Source organism: Colletotrichum siamense, assembly GCF_013390195.1.
Source record: "Colletotrichum siamense strain Cg363 chromosome Unknown KSG_Cg363_contig04, whole genome shotgun sequence".
Lineage (NCBI taxonomy): Eukaryota > Fungi > Ascomycota > Sordariomycetes > Glomerellales > Glomerellaceae > Colletotrichum > Colletotrichum siamense.
This window is the reverse complement of record NW_023501017.1, coordinates 2,178,954-2,196,745: the sequence shown is the minus strand read 5'-3', so window position 1 is coordinate 2,196,745 and position 17,792 is coordinate 2,178,954. Positions and strand designations below refer to the sequence as shown.

The 17,792-nt window shown below is 55.2% G+C and overlaps 5 protein-coding genes across 5 annotated transcripts; all 5 read left to right on the top strand.

Moving 5' to 3' along the window:
• Window positions 1-7,196: 7,196 nt before the first annotated feature.
• Window positions 7,197-9,145, top strand: CRY2 (Cryptochrome-2; the record flags this gene model as incomplete). The annotated part of the gene is made up of 2 exons (XM_036638375.1): window positions 7,197-7,369; window positions 7,426-9,145. 2 exons carry the CDS (start codon window positions 7,197-7,199, stop codon window positions 9,143-9,145), a joined length of 1,893 nt encoding a protein of 630 aa, XP_036495770.1.
• Window positions 9,146-10,585: 1,440 nt separating this feature from the next.
• CGCS363_v006525 (uncharacterized protein) lies at window positions 10,586-12,118 on the top strand (the record flags this gene model as incomplete). The annotated part of the gene is made up of 1 exon (XM_036638374.1): window positions 10,586-12,118. One exon carries the CDS (start codon window positions 10,586-10,588, stop codon window positions 12,116-12,118), a length of 1,533 nt encoding a protein of 510 aa, XP_036495771.1.
• An 898-nt stretch (window positions 12,119-13,016) lies between these two features.
• On the top strand, window positions 13,017-14,045 carry Ephx2-2-0 (Bifunctional epoxide hydrolase 2; the record flags this gene model as incomplete). Its single annotated transcript, XM_036638373.1, has 1 exon — window positions 13,017-14,045. The coding sequence occupies one exon, from the start codon at window positions 13,017-13,019 to the stop codon at window positions 14,043-14,045; it is 1,029 nt and encodes a 342-aa protein (XP_036495772.1).
• A 257-nt stretch (window positions 14,046-14,302) lies between these two features.
• Window positions 14,303-16,198, top strand: CGCS363_v006523 (Heterokaryon incompatibility protein 6, OR allele; the record flags this gene model as incomplete). Its single annotated transcript, XM_036638372.1, has 1 exon — window positions 14,303-16,198. The coding sequence occupies one exon, from the start codon at window positions 14,303-14,305 to the stop codon at window positions 16,196-16,198; it is 1,896 nt and encodes a 631-aa protein (XP_036495765.1).
• A 411-nt stretch (window positions 16,199-16,609) lies between these two features.
• CGCS363_v006522 (Uncharacterized protein) lies at window positions 16,610-17,201 on the top strand (the record flags this gene model as incomplete). Its single annotated transcript, XM_036638371.1, has 2 exons — window positions 16,610-17,099; window positions 17,194-17,201. 2 exons carry the CDS (start codon window positions 16,610-16,612, stop codon window positions 17,199-17,201), a joined length of 498 nt encoding a protein of 165 aa, XP_036495766.1.
• Window positions 17,202-17,792: the final 591 nt, after the last annotated feature.

Genomic DNA, 17,792 nt, shown 5'->3' with positions numbered 1-17,792 from the left:
GTCATCTTGGCTGACATGAAGCCCCATCGTAGTCGTCAATTTCTGGTGCGGAACAGGTGCGCGAGGGAAGTCTCTAGCCTACAGGCCCGGCGTCTTCTTCAGACGCTGCCAACGATTCCGTCAGCAGTCCAAAGCCAGCAAAGGCCCGTCACGTCAGGCAAGTCCCCCGGCGCCAATCGTCGGCCGCTATGGGTTTACCCGTCAGTTAGCGGCCCCAGACACGAGCGATCCCCGCAAGATGAGGTGGCCACGCTATCCGCATGTGTCCTGCTCCGGTTGCCTGTCTGTGAGGCCCTCCATACTCGGTACGGATACATATGAAGGTTTCTGGTCAGAGTGATGGATGGCAGTCACTGGGTGGACGTCAGCACAAGAGTGTTTAATGGAGGGGCAAACAGCGACTTATGAGGAGGGCAGGGTGATTTGTGCTTCCAGTGTCCAGTTCTTCGGAGTCGCGCCCGCCCTCCGACGAGGGCGGGCTGTGATGATGGAGGGCAGAGGCGTGACGGGGGGCAGATCGACATGGGCTCGTGGATGGATGGATGGTTAGAAAAAACATGGACATGGCCGGGACATGGGGGGCCCTTTCCCCATTTTCCCTGGAGGGGTGAGGGCGGGCATGCCAGGTCGCATCGCATTTCATCGAGGGCATCCATTGCGGCGTCCCAAGTTCCAACAGGACTTGACTGGACGGGAGAAGTGTCGTCTGATTCGCAGACCTGCTTGCTGGGCGCAGGAGGCTCGCATGCGCAATCTGCGCGCCAATGGACCTGGAGACTTTCAGCACGCTGTACGCCCACCAAGGAGCGATTTTGGGTGCTCCGAGGCGAGGGCAGGTGCGCCCCAACAGCCACCAACAGCCATCGACGCACCACACACAGCCCTGGTGGGCGCTGAAGCTGCGAGGAGTCAACGCAGTACACCTGAGGTTGGAACCCGAGAACCGGTTTCCTAATTGTAGGTGAGGTTGCGGTTGTTACTAGCCTTCACGCAGTCAGCCAACCTTCCGAGGAGTCAGGACAGGTAGGTAGGTACCTGCCTGCCTCAGTAAGTAAGGTTTCTGCCTGCGTACCAAGTCCGCAGCAAGGCACACGGGCTTTTGGTTAAGTGCGGTACGTACCTAATGCAACCCACCGTCCTCTATCTCCATCTTCCCTTCCTTCCTCCTCGCACCAGTGACCTCCCACGCGTTGCGAGGAAAGCACGACCAAGTGCTTACCTTATCCTCTTCTGACGTGCTGCTGGCCAACCAGATGCATTTTCTAGTTTGGTTGACTTGCATTTCCAAAGGCAGCTCAGCTGTGTTAGGTATCCATTGCACGGATAACGTATCTATCTGTCTACGGAATACCGACCAAAGGCCCCTTCTTTCTGTCCGAGTTTTAACGTGAATACTGCAATGCATACGGATGGATGGTAGATACCTATCTTACTGAATGTATCAAAGTCCCTTCAGGATATCCACCAGGTAGATGTCTCCTCCCCTCGTCTTACCTAACATCCCGTCATTTCCATCTTCCATTCTCACACACAAAAGTACATGCTTGTATACTTCCTTAGTATGCTGCACCTATGTATTTTCCTGGCCGTCCTCATGGCCGGCCGAGTCCTCTCGATGTGGTGCATCCCCAGCTGTCGGCCAATGTCGCCTCCTGTCTTGCCCTGGGGGGCGTACCCATGATCCCGGTCCCTGTTCCGGCCCAACTCGCAGTTGCAGTTGCAGTTGCTGGGATTCTGGTCCTCGTCCCCGTCCCTTGTCCATTCGTCCCTCGTCCTCCTTCACATCCTGGCCGCCGTGCACAAGTGGACGACTGAACGAGTGGGCCAGGGGAAGCCCCAGCTCAGCCGTTTCCGCGCCGGTTAGTCTCTTCCTCGCCTGATGCCCTGATGAACCAATTCAGACTGAACAACTCCTCCGCCCGCCCCCCCCAACTGGACAAACGCCTCGAGAGAGTCGACGCCTCTTTCTTTCGTCTCCCCTCCCTCCCCCTTCTCACACACCTCACGCCTGCAATTGGCACCGGGTTTTGGCTTGGGCTTGGGAGTACCCGTCATCTGGTCTCGAGTTCAACTACGGATACTCTAACTTGGACGGCGCGCATCACCATCAGTACTTTGTACCACCAACTCCGATACCACGGCACCGCAGCAGACCAGCGGCATCTCCATCTCGGCCGTCTTAACTCGTCTCCCCTCTGACGTGCATCTGCTGCTACTGTACTGCCATCGGTCCTGTCGTCGTTCTCGCCTCCTCCCATCCTCGCTTAAGCATTACCCTCACATCGTCTTCCTCGGTCGGCTTTCGCGTCCCTCGTCCAAGTCCAAGCCCACGCAAGTCCCAAAAGCTCCAAGGCTCCAATTTCTCTCCCCATCCACCACATTGTCCGACGTGGGGCCCGATCCTGGTCTCTTCTCGACAAGACAAGACAAGCCAACACTGCCGCGTGCTGATGCTGGTTGGACCTGCACACTGGACTGGACCTGCTGGCTGCACTTCAACTCACTGGACACTGGCCCTCATCCCAATTCTCACCCACGTTCTTTTTCCTCTTCCTCTCGTCTTCATATTCTTCCTCGACCATCCCTTCAACACCATCAGCTCCCATCTCCTTGTGTCCGTCCAACTCGTCTACACGCTTGCCATACGACAAGCGCGCAGACGGGCTTCAGACGAGAACAACAGGACCGCAAATCGCTGCATCCCACACCAAATACAATACCATACACACAGTACAGGCCCTTCGCCGAGCAAACAAGGGGCCTCCTCCATACGCACCCTTCCCACTCGGCCTAAGCCATCCTACCCATCCAGCGACCCAGCCCTCCGCCAATCACTCAATTCGTCCAGAACCCGGCGCTGCAAATCGACTTTGGGAATTGCGTTTCGGACCCTGTCTAGTTGCCCGCGGCTTCATATACATACATGCCATCAACCACCCACCGCGCAACACCCGCCGCTGTGCCCTCTTCTTTCGTTCTCTACTTTCCACCGCCCTCACCTTCAACCTCGCCTCACTCTGCCTCACCGGCGCACATCAGCAATTGCACGCCCTCTCTTTTGTCCACGCCCACCATACGTTTTAAACCTATCTAACGCCGTCCGCCTAACCGTTCCGGCCAACACGATTTAACTTGCCCTGCCCTGTTCCGACCAGCCCAGGAAAGGAGAAAAAAACCAAAGACGCTCCCTATTGCGCTTACTCGCCCATCTCACCCACGTACATACGTTCTGCCGCTGTGCTGCTGCACCACCCGACATTCGCCCGTCCCGCATGCAATACGGTGCCATCAGCAACGCCATTTGGTATCGCCCAAACGAATCGATCCTCTCTCCGCTGATCGCTTCTCCCGGTTCCTGGGTGCTGCCGTCAGACCGAGTGTGCTAGGCCCAAACTCTCTGCAAGGGTCTACCCGGTCGCTTGACTCTCGTCTTGCCAGACGCCCCAATCACTCGTACATGTAGATGCCCGCACTCCCCGTCGCCGATAACGACTAGAAGACTGTGTCTCAATTGCGCGCCTCGACCGGTGGTCTCGACAGGGAAATAAGAAAGGGAACGAATTGTCTCTCTTTTGCTACGAAGCCTTGGGTTCCAGCGACGTTTGTCCACGTTCGTACGCCAAGGAAAAGGTGCTTCGGGCAAGACACGACCACAAAAGAGCCCCTCCCGGCTACCGCCCACTCGTCTATTCTTCTTCAGCATCCAACATTATCCTCTGCTCCCGACAACCGACTAGCTCCTCCTCATCTTTGTCCTCCGCCAGGAGCTCCCATGGACGTGGTCTGACCTGCATCCACCATCTGACGCCGTTTTTTTCTGCCATCCACTCACATTCGCCAATCTAATTTCCAACTCGCATCTTTTCCACGCGCCGATCACACTGAGCGCATCCGGAGCTGAACGTCTCGTTTCCCACACTGAACTTAGCCAAGGGCTGAGGACGGATCTGAGACCATCTCCACCCAGTGAGTCTGCTCCGGCCGCCACATCTCGAGCCGAGAACGTGGATTGTGGCCTCGCGCCGGAATAGGCTGCTTTGCTAACCGCCCGCCGTGCTTGAAGCAGCAGCCCGTCATCATCTCAACTGCTCTGCAGATATCTCTTCACCATGGCCTACAATCACGCTGAACCCTCACCTCAACACCAACCTTACGACTACAGAGCTCAACCAGACGACATGGCTCAAAGGAACACCTCGTGGGCACCATCTCCAACTTATGGACCGCCTAGGTCTGCTGGGGATGCGTACTACGAAACTGCATCATCCCGTCTGCCCCCTCCATCCGGCCTGATGAACGGCATGTCAGGCTCGCATCCGAGACCGATGCCACAAGAACATCAACCGCCGTACCATCGCCTCGAGTATCACCACCACCATGAGTACCAGCAGCCCCCATCGCCAACTTATCACCAAGCACCACCGCAGTACCAACATTACGCACCACCTGCAATTAGTAACGACCCGTACCGAGCACCTATGCCGCAGCCTCAGTACTCCAATTATGAACCTCCCAGAGAGCCACAAAGGGCACCGCCGCCGCCTGCCGGGGATTATGACCCGTACCAGGAAGCAAGAGAGCAGCACATGATGTCGAGAAACTTGCCTCCGCAAATGCCTGGAGCCCCGCGTGTCCCCAACAGCAATTATGACGGAAAGGTTGCTATCCCATTCACCCCTCAGAGCTTGAGGATACCAGCGGTACGCTCTGGATCTACTGTGCCGCCAGCTGGAGCGCCGTGGAGTGCTACTAGTCAGCCGGACAGATCGGTCAAAATTGAACATCTTCTTAGCGGCGGAGCATCACAGGCTGTGCAACACACAATCGACCAGAAGCCTGCACCGCCCAAGAACGAGTATGAGATCTACTTTCGACAACAACCAGTGGCAGCGAGATGTTGTGGATATGGCGAGAGGGATCGCAGAGTCATCGACCCGCCGCCCATCGTCCAGCTCAGGATCAACAACCCCGACCTTACGCCAGACGAAATGTACCAGAGGATCCACCACCCGGCTTACGTCGTTCACTGCAGTATTTGGTGCAAGGATGGAGTAAAAGACGAAACCGACATGCCCTCGGACTACGTTCGACCAGGAAAGCGGCTTATGGGATCCTTGGTATCCTCCCCTTTTGTGGGACAAGACGAGAACGGCGAAGAGGGCTGCTTTTTCTGTTTCCCTGACATGTCGGTCCGCACGCCTGGCCCCTTTCGTCTGAGGTTTGCGTTGATCGTCGTCGACCCGATGCATCGCTCCCCGAAGGCTCCCATCAAGTCCACCATCATGAGCGACGTGTTCCAAGTCTACAACGCCAAGGACTTTCCGGGCATGCAAGCCAGCACACCGCTCACGAAGCGTTTGAAGGAGCAGGGTTGCCTGATTTCTATCAAGAAGGGCAACGAAAAGTCCGGTGGTAAGTCACGTCGTCAAGATGACAGCGATGAAGACGACGAAGAGGGCGGGTCGTCAAGCAAGCGCAAAAAGTCAAAGAAGCAGCGGTGAAGTAACCGAGACGTGTCAACAGAGAATCGTCGAAGATCTACCGACAATCGAAGGAGATGAAAAGAGGCATATCATAATTGGCGTTGGTTTGGAGACGGCTCAGATCGGCAAATACACGGCGACGATACTCTTCATTTTGGGAATGCCCGTCCGACTCGGGCTGTTTGCTGCGACACGGGCATATAAGAATTGAGCGTGCGCTACACTTTACAGCAGTGGCATATTTGGAGACGACCACATCGGGCAAGTTGGCCCTCGCCCCATGAGTCTTCAAAGGGAAGACCGGACTGAGGTCTGGGCCGCGGATTTGTTATTTTTGTTTTCTCATTTGTCCATTTTCATCTGTCGATTCTATACACCCTTTCTTCGTATCTATTATACCCTCAGTGGAACTTTATGGGTCATGATCATGGAGAAAAGGAAGTCTGAGCTTTACTTTGGCAGTGTATGAGGCCTGGTTTGCATCGTCGGCAGGAAGAGGGGCATCATGTATAGAACCGTCTTTCGTACTCTTCCATCAGGTACAGATCTGCTGCTACCTCGCTAGGTACCAGAAGGAGACCAATTGAAGTCGGGGCGCCGCCTTTTTCCGGACACCGAGTATCGTCGTGCATTGACTGCTGATTACGCGCAGGCAGGTGCCGCGGACATGTGATGACCTGGAGGGCTTGGTTGGGGTTTGGATGTCTTGAGCCGCAAACAAGGGAGGAGTCGATCGACACGTCGATGGTGGCATGAGACTGCAATTCCCCAAACACGTGAGGTCCGCAGGAGAGAGAGACGCTTGACTTAGACATCGGCCCATCGCCACCACGTTGGCGTCGACGATCTGTATCCGGCCACCGGGGCCATCGTTGCAACATCTCTCGCATTCCTCGGCTCGACCGCTCTACGTGTGATGGCGACACGGGCCGAGACAGCACACACCGGACTCGGCTTTGCGATCGGCTTGGCTCTACGGAGGCATCCAATGCGTATGACCACGCGCGCCTGCGCGAGAATGGATGATGATCAGGCGCATTTCTGAAGAAGGACCGCATTCTATCTGGGACCCGCGGACCTGTTCAATCTCCCTGGATCTGCAGCCCGCAGAAACTTCCCCCCCTCTCTATGTCCCCATTACCCGAGAGACCGTCTGAATCAGGGTTCATGGATCTTTGCGTCTGCCAGCCACACCCTGACCGAATCGCGGGGGGAGGATGGGACAACCGTTCGCGACATGGCCGCTAAAGTTTCGGGAGATGGCGAAATCTCCAGGACGGACCCAAGTTATCTCGTTTTAAAAATTCTAAACATCAACGTTCCCGCAAGCCCGGTGCGCCTTGTGGCCCAGCACTCACTACACCACTTGGTGCGATACGTATCCCCCGGGGGTAAGGTAGTTAGCGGGTGCGACCGAGGAATGTTCAAAAAAAAAAGTAAATGGGCTCCTCTCATCTGAATAAGAAAACGCCCCCCCTCTTTTCGAGAGAGAGAAATCGCGTGGCTGAGAGTCATTGACATCATTGACTTTTCTTCCCCTGTAGCTCTCTCGCGTCGTTGGTCATAGCTTCACAATATGTGCTCCCTTGCCCGTGACTCGGAAATGCAAATGTCAATTGGGGACACCAATTGCTCGGTTTTGTTGATGTTACACAATTCACCGAAATCTCAGGGTCATTCGCTCACACCGCGGCCCCCCCTCCCAAACATACGATGCCCTCCCGCCCGCGCGTCATCTACTGGTTCCGGACCGACCTCCGGCTGCACGACTCACCCGCCCTCGCGGCCGCCCTCTCCCTGGACCCGGCCGTGCTGTGGCCCATCTTCACCTGGGACCCGCACTACGTGTACCGCGCCCGAGGGGGTCTGAACCGGTGGCAGTTCCTGTTTGTCAGACCCAGGAACCCAATTTACAGGAGTGTTTTATTGACCAAACCGGCAGGCTAGATTGTCAAAATGACTTGTCGGAGAGCATCACCAAGCTCAACCCCAAGTCGAAGCTGTTCGTGCTGCGCGAGGGCCCGCAGACGCTGTTCCCCAAGCTGTTCAAGGCGTGGGAGGTGACGCACCTGGTCTTCGAGAAGGACACGGACGCGTACGGGCGCGAGCGGGACGAGGTGGTCATCAAGGCGGCCGAGAAGGCCGGAGTCACGGTGATTGTGAAGAGCGGGCGGACGCTGTGGGACAGCGACGCCGTCGTGGAGAAGCACGGCGGCAAGCCGACCATGTCCATGGCGCAGCTGCAGGCGGCGGGCGCCAAGGTCGGGCCCATCGCGAAACCGATTCCGGCACCGGAGGCGCTCCCGGACCCCGGCGAGATGCCGGTGGACTTTGAGCCGACGCCGCCCAAGACGAAGCCGGACTTTAACAAGGAGCAGCGCACGGAGGGGGATTCTGCGTATAAAAAGATCTCTGGGCCGGACGGTGACTTTGCGATCGAGACGATGGAGGAGCTTGGCTTCCCGTCTGCGACGACGCCGCACCGCGGCGGAGAGACAAAGGCGCTAAAGATGCTCGAGGAGATCTTGAAGGACAAGAAGTACACTGCCACGTTTGAGAAGCCCAAGACGAGCCCGGCGGCGTTTGAGCCGCAGTCGACGACGCTGCTGTCGCCGTTCCTGCACTTTGGGGCGCTGTCTGTGCGGGAGTTCTACTGGAGAGCGAAGGAGGTGATTGATAAATATAAGGGAGCTGCGAAGATACCGGAGAACCTGCTGGGCCAGCTGCTGTTCCGCGACATGTACTTTGCGGCGCACGCCGCGTTGGGATATAAATTCACCCAGACGGCGAACAATCCCTATTGTCGATTCATCCCGTGGCACTTGCCGTCCAAGGTCGACTCCAAGACGGGGCTCATCACTGGCGAGTACCACGTCGATTCCAAGCAGGCCGACGAGTGGTTCAGGAGGTGGAAGTATGGACTGACGGGGTTCCCGTGGATCGACGCCCTGATGCGCCAAATGCGAGAGGAGGGATGGATTCACCACCTGGGCCGTCACTCCGTGGCCTGTTTCCTCACTCGAGGGGGGTGCTACATCGACTGGGAGCGCGGCTGCGAGGTCTTTGAAGAGTGGCTTATCGACCACGAGCCGGCCGCCAACGCAGGCAACTGGCAGTGGCTGAGCTGCACGGCTTTCTTCTCGCAGTACGTCCGGTGCTACAGCCCGGTGTCGTTTGGCCAGAAGTGGGACAAGCACGGAGATTTCGTGCGGCGTTGGGTGCCGGAGCTCAAGAAGCTAGACGCCAAGTACATTTACGAACCGTGGAAGGCGCCGCTGCCGGACCAGAAGAAGGCCGGCGTGCGGGTGACGGGGCGTGGGGAGAAGACGGAAGAGGGAGTGTACCCGAAGCCCATGTTCGACTTCAACGAACGGAGGACGATATGCCTCCGAGCGATGAAGCAGGCGTACCAGGTCGGGCTTCACGGGAACGACAAGAAGGTGCGGGATGGCAGCTGGCGGGAGCTGTTTGAGGGCGACGACACGGAGATGATGGACGAGTTTGAGAGTGACGACGGAGCGCGGGCGGACGACGCGGACGACGATGACGGCGACGACGGAGCGGCCAAGGCAAAGGGCGACGAGATCACGCCGGCCAAGCGGGCTGCCGAGGAGGGCAGCGCCGAGCAGCATGCCGACAAGAAGCAGAAAGCGCAGGAGTAGCGAATCCAAGATAAATTTTCTGTCACTTGTCGTTTCTTCGGTGATCCGCCAGTTCGCGACAACGGGGTTTGGTTTCGGTCGGCAAAGCGATGCGCCCTATGGGAATTGCAGAGCGAACCCCCCACTAACGTCTAGGGTCCCGCAGCGAGTTGTTGGGGATTTCTTGGTGGTCTGATGGGCGGCATTCGCGCCGTTTGGCTTCTGTCATTTCTCGCGGTGTTCGTTCTTGTGAGCTGCCAATCAGGACTTGGTGTTGCAAGCTAGCAGTACCGAGGACATGGATCCGAGGGGGGACGACCGAAGCAGCAAGCAGTCCGGCGTTTGGGTGGCACAGGGGCAGGGCGGCCGCAGCGACCTGAGGTGATGATCTGATCTTGGCCAGCGGATGGATGGGATGGATAAGGGGGCTTCAAACGGTGGTCTGCAGGGGGCAGGGCCTCTGCGGAGAGTCCCTTGACAGGAAACTTTATTGCGCGGCCGCCCATTTCCTGATGCAGGAAGTGCTGGCGGTTGAGCTGCTAAATTGACTGCAGACATGACAGGATGGTTGGTGCCTTTGGTTGCTGTTGGTGCTGGATCTTCAAAACGGGGTACAGTCTGGGTGTCTAGTGTTTGCATCACAAGATGCAAGGACGATATGGTTTCCCAAGAGCCGCTGCTTTCTTGCGTGTTTCCAAGGATGGAAAAGTAGGCAAGAGGGATAGGTGCCTTGGACTGCCATCATCGTTTGCCATCACCGAGGCGAGACTGCGTCAATGGTTTTTGTCATTGGCTGCGTACAAAGGCAGTGCCTAGCAGGCAAGCAGTGTCCAAGCTTTCGAAAGTTGAATGCAGTCTATCAGGCGGCTCCAAAAGAAAAAGACAAGTTTCCTTGAATACATTGCCTGTCTAATTTCCGGTGCCTGGGACGTACAGCAGAAGGAAGTGACGATGAAGTTGTTTGGCAGCGAGTTTCGACGAGCAGTAATACGCCGTTGCGCAAAACTCGAGCCGCCAGTGTAATTTGCGGCCCGTGCCTGCAGCACAGGCCCTGAGATCGGGCAGTGCCAGCCACATCTGGCCAATCAAATGCGTGGATTTCTGGAGGCAACCAGTCTTCGCCTGGAAGCAACCAATGACATTTATCCTTTGTCCCTTTCCCAATCAACGCCACCATGAGGCTTGCTCGCAACAACGGCAACTACATGCCTTTATGGCTTGCAGATTGCGATCCGATTGACTCATGTTTGGGAAAGGGCCATCAGATGAGGAAGGTGGCATTCTCCCTGTCATATTCATTCATGAGGTATAAGAACACAAGACTGCTCTCTCCCATCCAATACGAAGGGGACATCACACACCATCATCACCACCACAACAACAACAACGTCAACCTCAACACTACGAATACCATCACGTCCTCCCCGTAATATCCGGTTGATAGCCAAACCAACAGTCAAAATGGTCACTACCACCCACGATAATGCAGGCGACGCCATCGAGCTGATGCCAGAGATCCGCGCAAACACCGCCGATTTTGACCCCAGCAGAAAACTGTCCGTCAGCCTCAACCGCCAAACTCCAAATGAGCCTGCTACTGGAATTTCCGTTCGCCATGGTGGAAAAGAGCATGCCCTCGACATTCACCTAAACCGCACTATTCGCGTACCCGACAATAGAGACACCAACTCCCTCCCTCCCGGCCTTGGTCACTTCCCGCTTTTCAAGATTCGCGACTACCCCGGCATGCCCAAAGACATCCTCGAGAAGGGCGGCATCTTTTTCCCCATGTACCAACGTGAAGCCATGTGGATTAGCTTCACTGCCGCTGCCCCCTTCGCCATCAAGATGTACGTTGGCGGCGTCAACGCTGTTTCCGGCTTCCCCATGACGGAGAACGAGAAGACCAAGGAAAAGAGACAGAAGATGCTCAGCAGTGGCAAGTCAATCCAGGACTACATGGTCGTCCCTGAGCAGCATTGGCTCGACGGAATTGCCTCCAAAGATGGCAAGATTCGGCAGTTTGTTGCGGAGCCCAAGGGCAACGGCTTCTCTGTCGAGGCCCAGGTCACTGGCGAGGAGAAGGTTGGCGGTATTCAGATCGAGATCATCCCCATCAAAAAGCATCTTCCCACCGAATTCGATGTCCGCTATGAGAATAAGGAGCAGAAGGTCATCACTCGCACCTTCAACCTGGCCGAGAAGGGTCTCACCCCTGAGAGCACTTGGGAAGATGTCAAGGAACGCATCCGGGACGAATTTGACATTGCCGTCCAGGACCAGTCTCTCTCCAAGCACACCAACGCGGCGAGGCGACACCGAGAGATCGGAATGGACTTTGGCAATGAGGTCAAGCTCGGCGATGTCTATTTCCCGCCTCAATCCTTCACTCTGAGTGTTACTCACGCCCAGCCAGTTCACCGAGGCGGAGGATTCGGGAGGTGCAGGAAAGGCGGTCTTGGAAGCCAGGGACCTATGACCTTGATGTCCTGTTCAGCTTCTCCGCTTGGAATGACGAAGTTACATTCAAGGGCGCTTGAAAGCGCACCCGCGCCGACGTTGAACGTCAAGGAAATGGGTCTCGCAGCCGGAGGCCTGATCACACAATCAATCGAAGCCGATCCATACCCTGCAGATGTGTGGGATATCGAGGCCTCGGTGATGATGAACCTCACAATCCTGGACATTGAGTCGTTCGCTGCGCTCACCGGCCAGCCGGCTCCGAACACACCTGTCGACGCCAAAACCTATGCTCAGCACGGTTATCCCTTCTTCGAGCTCTGGGGCGAAGAGAAGAGTGGTATCAAGGGCGAGTTTCAGGAGGTCAAGAGCGTGGCCCAGTTGATGCAGGAGGCGGCTAACGCTGATGGCAAGGCGTACTCAGAGGAGGAGACAGTCATGTTCAAAACCTTGACCATTGGTCGCACGCCCTTCAGAAGCACTTTCCGCCCAGTAGAGATTCTTTGCAAGGAGGTTCAGGGTCTGCATGTTTGAAGGGTATGAGAAGAGGGCTAGACAACGCATTAACTAGGGCCACGTATGAAATAATGCAATCACAAAACACTTCGTCGAAATACCTTTCAGTTTTCACAACTCTTGTTTGAGGCGCCATGTGTCTTTCTTTTGGTAAGTTGGTAGTTCCTTCGCCTGAATAATGGGCAACGGATTCCTCGGTGGTGTTGGCGGTGGCCTGGTGGGTTAGTTCCGACATCAGCATTCTCTCCCGCAACAACTAACCCGCGAGGGCAGTTGGAAGTCCAACTACCTACCTGATCAACAATTTTCGCAAAACCTTATCATTCTGATGGGTTCTTGTCGGAACTCACCCCTCACTAGCTGCAGCCAAGCTGCGGGAAGCAGGCTGATGGAACACGATGATGCACCTCTATGCTCAATGCTTGGCTCTCGTCTTCCTATCGACTCAGCACTCGACCAGGGCCTGCTTCGTTTTCAATATTCCCCTCTGATTTTCGCCGACGTACCCATTGTTTTTGGCCAATTGATATCAGCTATAAGAATCTGTCCTCTTCAACCCCGCACGAGACAACGGGTAGGAAGTTGAGTAATGCCGTGTCGCAGTTTCATGATCCCCGAAGAACCCGGACTTGATTGATGCTGTTTACTATTTGGCCCCGAATGAATATTAGTAATCCGACAGAACCTGGGGTTCAATCGTATCTTACAAAGCTTTGCTCGCGTCTCTCGGGTCATATGCAACTGTTGACCGAGACGACAAGGTTACTTACTTGAGGTTTGGCGTGACGGCTATTTGCACGGGACTTCTGTAGCTCGGAAAGTCCCTTTCGCTGTATATGTAGTTCGCCACGTCTCCTTCCGCAACTATAGATCTCTGCTACGGAAAGGTACTAAGAATTAGACCAGATCAGCCGCCATGGACCTGTCACAGCTCACCCAAAAGACCCTCCAGGTCTCACGGGGATTCACCTACACCTACTACACATCCCCTCCACAGAAGTCCAAGCCCACCCTCGCTCTCTTCCACGGCTGGCCAGACTCAGCCAAACTCTGGGCAGGCCTGATCAACGATCATCTCCTCCCGCACGGCTACGGCGTGCTCGCCCTCGACTGCCTCGGCTATGGCGGTTCATCCAAGCCCATCGACCCGAAGGCGTACGGCTGGCAGCATATGACGGCCGACATCGTCGAGATCCTCGACGCCGAAAACCTCGACCAGGTCATCTCTCTGGGCCACGACTGGGGCAGCGCCCTCGCCCAGCGCTTCTACAACTTCTACCCCGCCCGGGTCTCGGCGCTGGTCATGGTGAACGTCACATACATGCCCCCGACGGGCGACTTCGACCTCGACACGGTAAACAACATCACCCGCCAGGTATTCGGCGCGGGCCTCTTTGAGTACTGGCACCTCTTCGCCGCGGACGACGGGCCCGGGCTGATGAACCGCAACCTCGAGGCCGTGTACAGCGCGGCGTTCGGCGACCCGGCCTCTTGGCGTGACACCTTCACCAGCCCCGGCGGCATGCGCAGGTGGGTGACGGAGGGCAAGACGCAGCCCACGCTCCCGTACGCCACGGCCGAGCACAAGGCGGACTTCATGGAGCGCCTCGGCAAGGAGCCCGGATTCGAGGCGCCGCAGTGCTGGTACAAGTCCATGGTCTCCAAGGTGCAGAATGAAGCGGACAAGTTGATCGCCGAGGATGCCGTGGCGGTGAAAGTGCCGGTATTGTACTGGGGCGGCGAGCAGGATGCCGTATGCAGGCCTACGGGTCTCCAGCCGAGTATCGAGGCTGGGCTTTTGCCTCGTTTGAAGGTTGTGACGAGGGAGGGTGGGCATTGGGCGTTGCTTGAGACGCCGGCTGTGTTTGGTCAGGATGTGCTGGCTTGGCTGGGGGAGACTTTCACGGAGGGTGACAAACCTGCGCCTGTTGCTAAGTTGGCTTAGAACATGCGATTTTCATGTTGTGCATCTTCATCGCCGTGACGGGCGTGGTTGGCTTCGGTGCACTGTCTCGTGTTGTTGGTTGAGGTCTTGAGAGGTGATTGTGGAGGTTTCGGCATGCCAACTTTCTAGACAGGCCTGTTGGTCCCGTGATTTGACGCACAACTTGGCCTATCGGATTATTATCATTCAGAATTAGCCCCTCTCTTTCACACGTGTGGTTGATAATACTACCGCAGATTACAATTCAACAGAGAGCAATGACTGGTTATGCTCACAGTCAGACCGCTGGCAAATTTCCGTACCGGCCCCTGAGCCCACTAGAGAAAGAGATCCGCCTCATTGAGGTTGATCCTCTCCATAAAATCGATACACACTCGCCGGTCCGCTGTCGCTTGAAGCACGCCAGTCTGTACACTAATCCTAACTACATAGCACTCTCTTATGCTTGGGGAGACCCAACAGCCACTCGCGCCATCATCCTAGACGGACGAAACGTTGAAGTCACTGAGAATTTGGAGTCGGCGCTGAGGCATGTGGCGAGCAGCTTTGGGAACGAGGAAGAACCAGGACCGACACTATGGGTCGACGCTATCTGCATCGACCAGCAGAACGAGTCTGAGAGGACGCAGCAAGTCGCCCAGATGGGCGCCATCTTCAGCACGGCGACAAGAACCATGATATGGCTGGGACCGGCCGACGAGCATAGCGACCTTGCTATCGAGACGCTGCACACGCTGGGGAGGAGAGGAGTAAGGCTCCACGACCACGTCCCCAGCTGGACCAATTTTCCATTTTCCGACACCCCATCCACTCGCCGAGTGATCAGAATCCAGAAAATGCTCGACGGAATTCTGACCGACCTCTCTCGAGGCGGTTCGACAAAACTAGCGGCAATAAGTTCGCTTTTCGGCAGACCCTGGTTTCGGCGAGTCTGGGTCATTCAGGAGCGTGTGTTGTCGTCCGATACATTTGTTTGCTGCGGCGATGCAGATATTGTTTGGGGCAGGTTCTTTTGGGGCTTTTGGCTCCTGTGCGGCCTACGAGACTATCTCAACATCGTCGGCACCGGTGTCGGGCGGCAAGACAGTTCTGCGTTGGCGCTGTTTCTCACGACGGCTCTGGACAGAGTGACTCCAGTCGCTTTTACGAGGTCAAACTCGTCGTTCTTTACGTTGTTTTCGTTGTTGTCCAGAATGGCAACCACCCCTCAGCAACAGCTTCAAGCCTCGGACCCACGAGATTATGTCTTTGCGCTTCTGGGACTTATTGACCCAGAAAAGAGCCCGTCGATTGTTGCAGATTACAGCAAAGACTGGAACACGGTGCAAGTTGAAGTTGCTACAGCTTGCTTGAGCTTCTACGGCCCGAGACTACTTTCGTTTGCGGGTACATGTCAGGAAAACCGAACAGCAGCTGCGAACGTACAACGGGCTCCTTCTTGGGCGCCAGACTGGTCATCACAATACATACCGCAGCCTTTGAGCATCACCTCCGAATTTGTTGTTCGGGGAGGGAACCTACGAAGTGCGTACTCTGCTTCGGCAGACTGTTCGCAGAGTTTATCGGGATGCTTCATCTCAGACAAGCAGATATCCCTAGACGCCGTGCATGTGGACGACGTCGGACAGGTGGGGTTACCATTTGTTGAAGCGGACAATCTCGCAGACGATTCGGCGCGTATAGCTTCTCTCGCATCGTGGATCGAAGGCCTCGAAGTTTTGTTAGGAGAGGCAAATGAGGTATACACTACTCCGGCGGACGTGCAAGAGGCTCTGTGGAGAACCCCGATTGCAGATAGGGCATATGCGTATAACTGGGAAACGGAGAGAGCGGGTGAAAAGACCTTTCAAGCGTACCAAGCTCTTAGGAGCGGCATGATATGCCAAGGCGTGAAGTACGCCAATATTGCGAGCGTCAAACTACGCAGAAGACGGCCTTTTAGATGTATGAAAGGGTATATTGGACTTTGTCCTTTGGAATTGATGGACGGAGACTCCGTGTGGGTTATACTTGGTGCAGATGTGCCTTTTATTCTTCGTCCTGCTACCGATGGTGGGTTTTTGGTGGTTGGCGAGGCGTATGTTCATGGCATCATGGATGGAGAGTATGTGAATTCGAGGATCCACCCACTGCAGAGAATTGAATTGGCTTGAAACTGAAATTCGGCGTCTTCTTGGATTTGCACCGACTTGAAGTAAAACTCACCCTTGACTTTGATCATTTCATGGAGGGCACGGCACCTATGGACGACTTTCAACAAATGATGGTCGGCAAGATATCCGAGGTCGGTCTAGACGTGTTATGCTCTTCACGCACATAAAGATATTTCATAGTAGTTAGAAAAGCGTACAGATAATAGGTCATCGCGAAATTAAGGCAATTTATTTCTAGGCAGCAGGTTATTCGGTAGTTCCAACAACCATGAACCGAAGACTATTGGCACAGTGTTTACATTGAGTATAACGGAATTTTGACACTATGTGTTGGCATGCACAACCACACTTCTTCTCGTTAGGCAGCACTCACATTTCTCAACTTCTCCATCGCCAAGTTCCACCGCCAACATGACTATGCAAATCATCTCCGACCTACACTTGGAGTCGCCAAAAGCCTACGACATCTTCGAGATTGTTCCCAAGGCTCCTGTCTTGGCCTTGCTAGGAGACATTGGCAATGTTGCCGCTCACAAGGACGACTGTCTCGCCTTCTTCACCCAACAGCTTCGCCAATTCCGCATTGTCCTCTTCGTCCCCGGAAACCACGAGGCGTACGGATCTGACTGGCCCAAGACCCTCGACATTCTTCACGCATTCCAAGAAGACGTGAACAACGACCCGTCCTTGGGACAATTCGTCTTGTTGAACCGAACGGTCTTCCGAGTCCCTGACACAGACATCGTCATTCTGGGATGCAGCCTTTTTTCTCACGTCCCTCCTGAAAGTCGCGACAATGTGTCTATGGGACTCAACGACTTTTTCCAGATTCAAGATTGGGATATCGACGCGCATAACAAGGCACACGAGCAGGACCTGGCCTGGCTCAACGAACAAGTCGGTGAGCTCGAGCAGTCGGATGCGAGGGTTATGATCTTCACACACTGGAGCCCCACGAGAGATAGTCGTTCCCTCGACCCGAGGCATGCATCCAGTCCCATAACGCCGGGATTTGCGACAGATTTGTCAGGTGAAGCATGCTTCAATAGTGGGAAAGTGAAAATATGGGCGTTTGGGCACACCCATTTCAACAGTGACTTCACTGTTGAACGGGGTGGGGAAGCCGAGCCGCTGAGACTTGTCACCAACCAGAGAGGCTATTACTTTTCCCAGGCTACGGGTTTTGACGCAGAAAAGTTATTAGAGCTGGAAGATAAGACTCATTGACTGTGTCGGAGGTAAGGGATCTTGTCACCATAGCTAGCCACAATTTCTACTTTGTTTGACTTAAGCTCAGGGAACACTTCTACAGTATGCTTGCGATCAAATTTCCCACCGGTTCGTGATAAGTGATTGACTGATCGAGAGGTGGCATTCAATTGGCGCATGCTTTCATCCTAAATATCTTTCATACTTGGCTGCAGAGCACCGAGGGGGTGATCCATGATCCAAAGACTACTGATCAGACACTTTATTCGCTTGGTTTACGTGTTCCCCTTATTTCAATTATATTGCAAATGTACTCAGCACAAGTTATTGAGACAAACAAACAATCGTCCTACTCATCCTTCTGACAGCTGCATCTACGACTCAT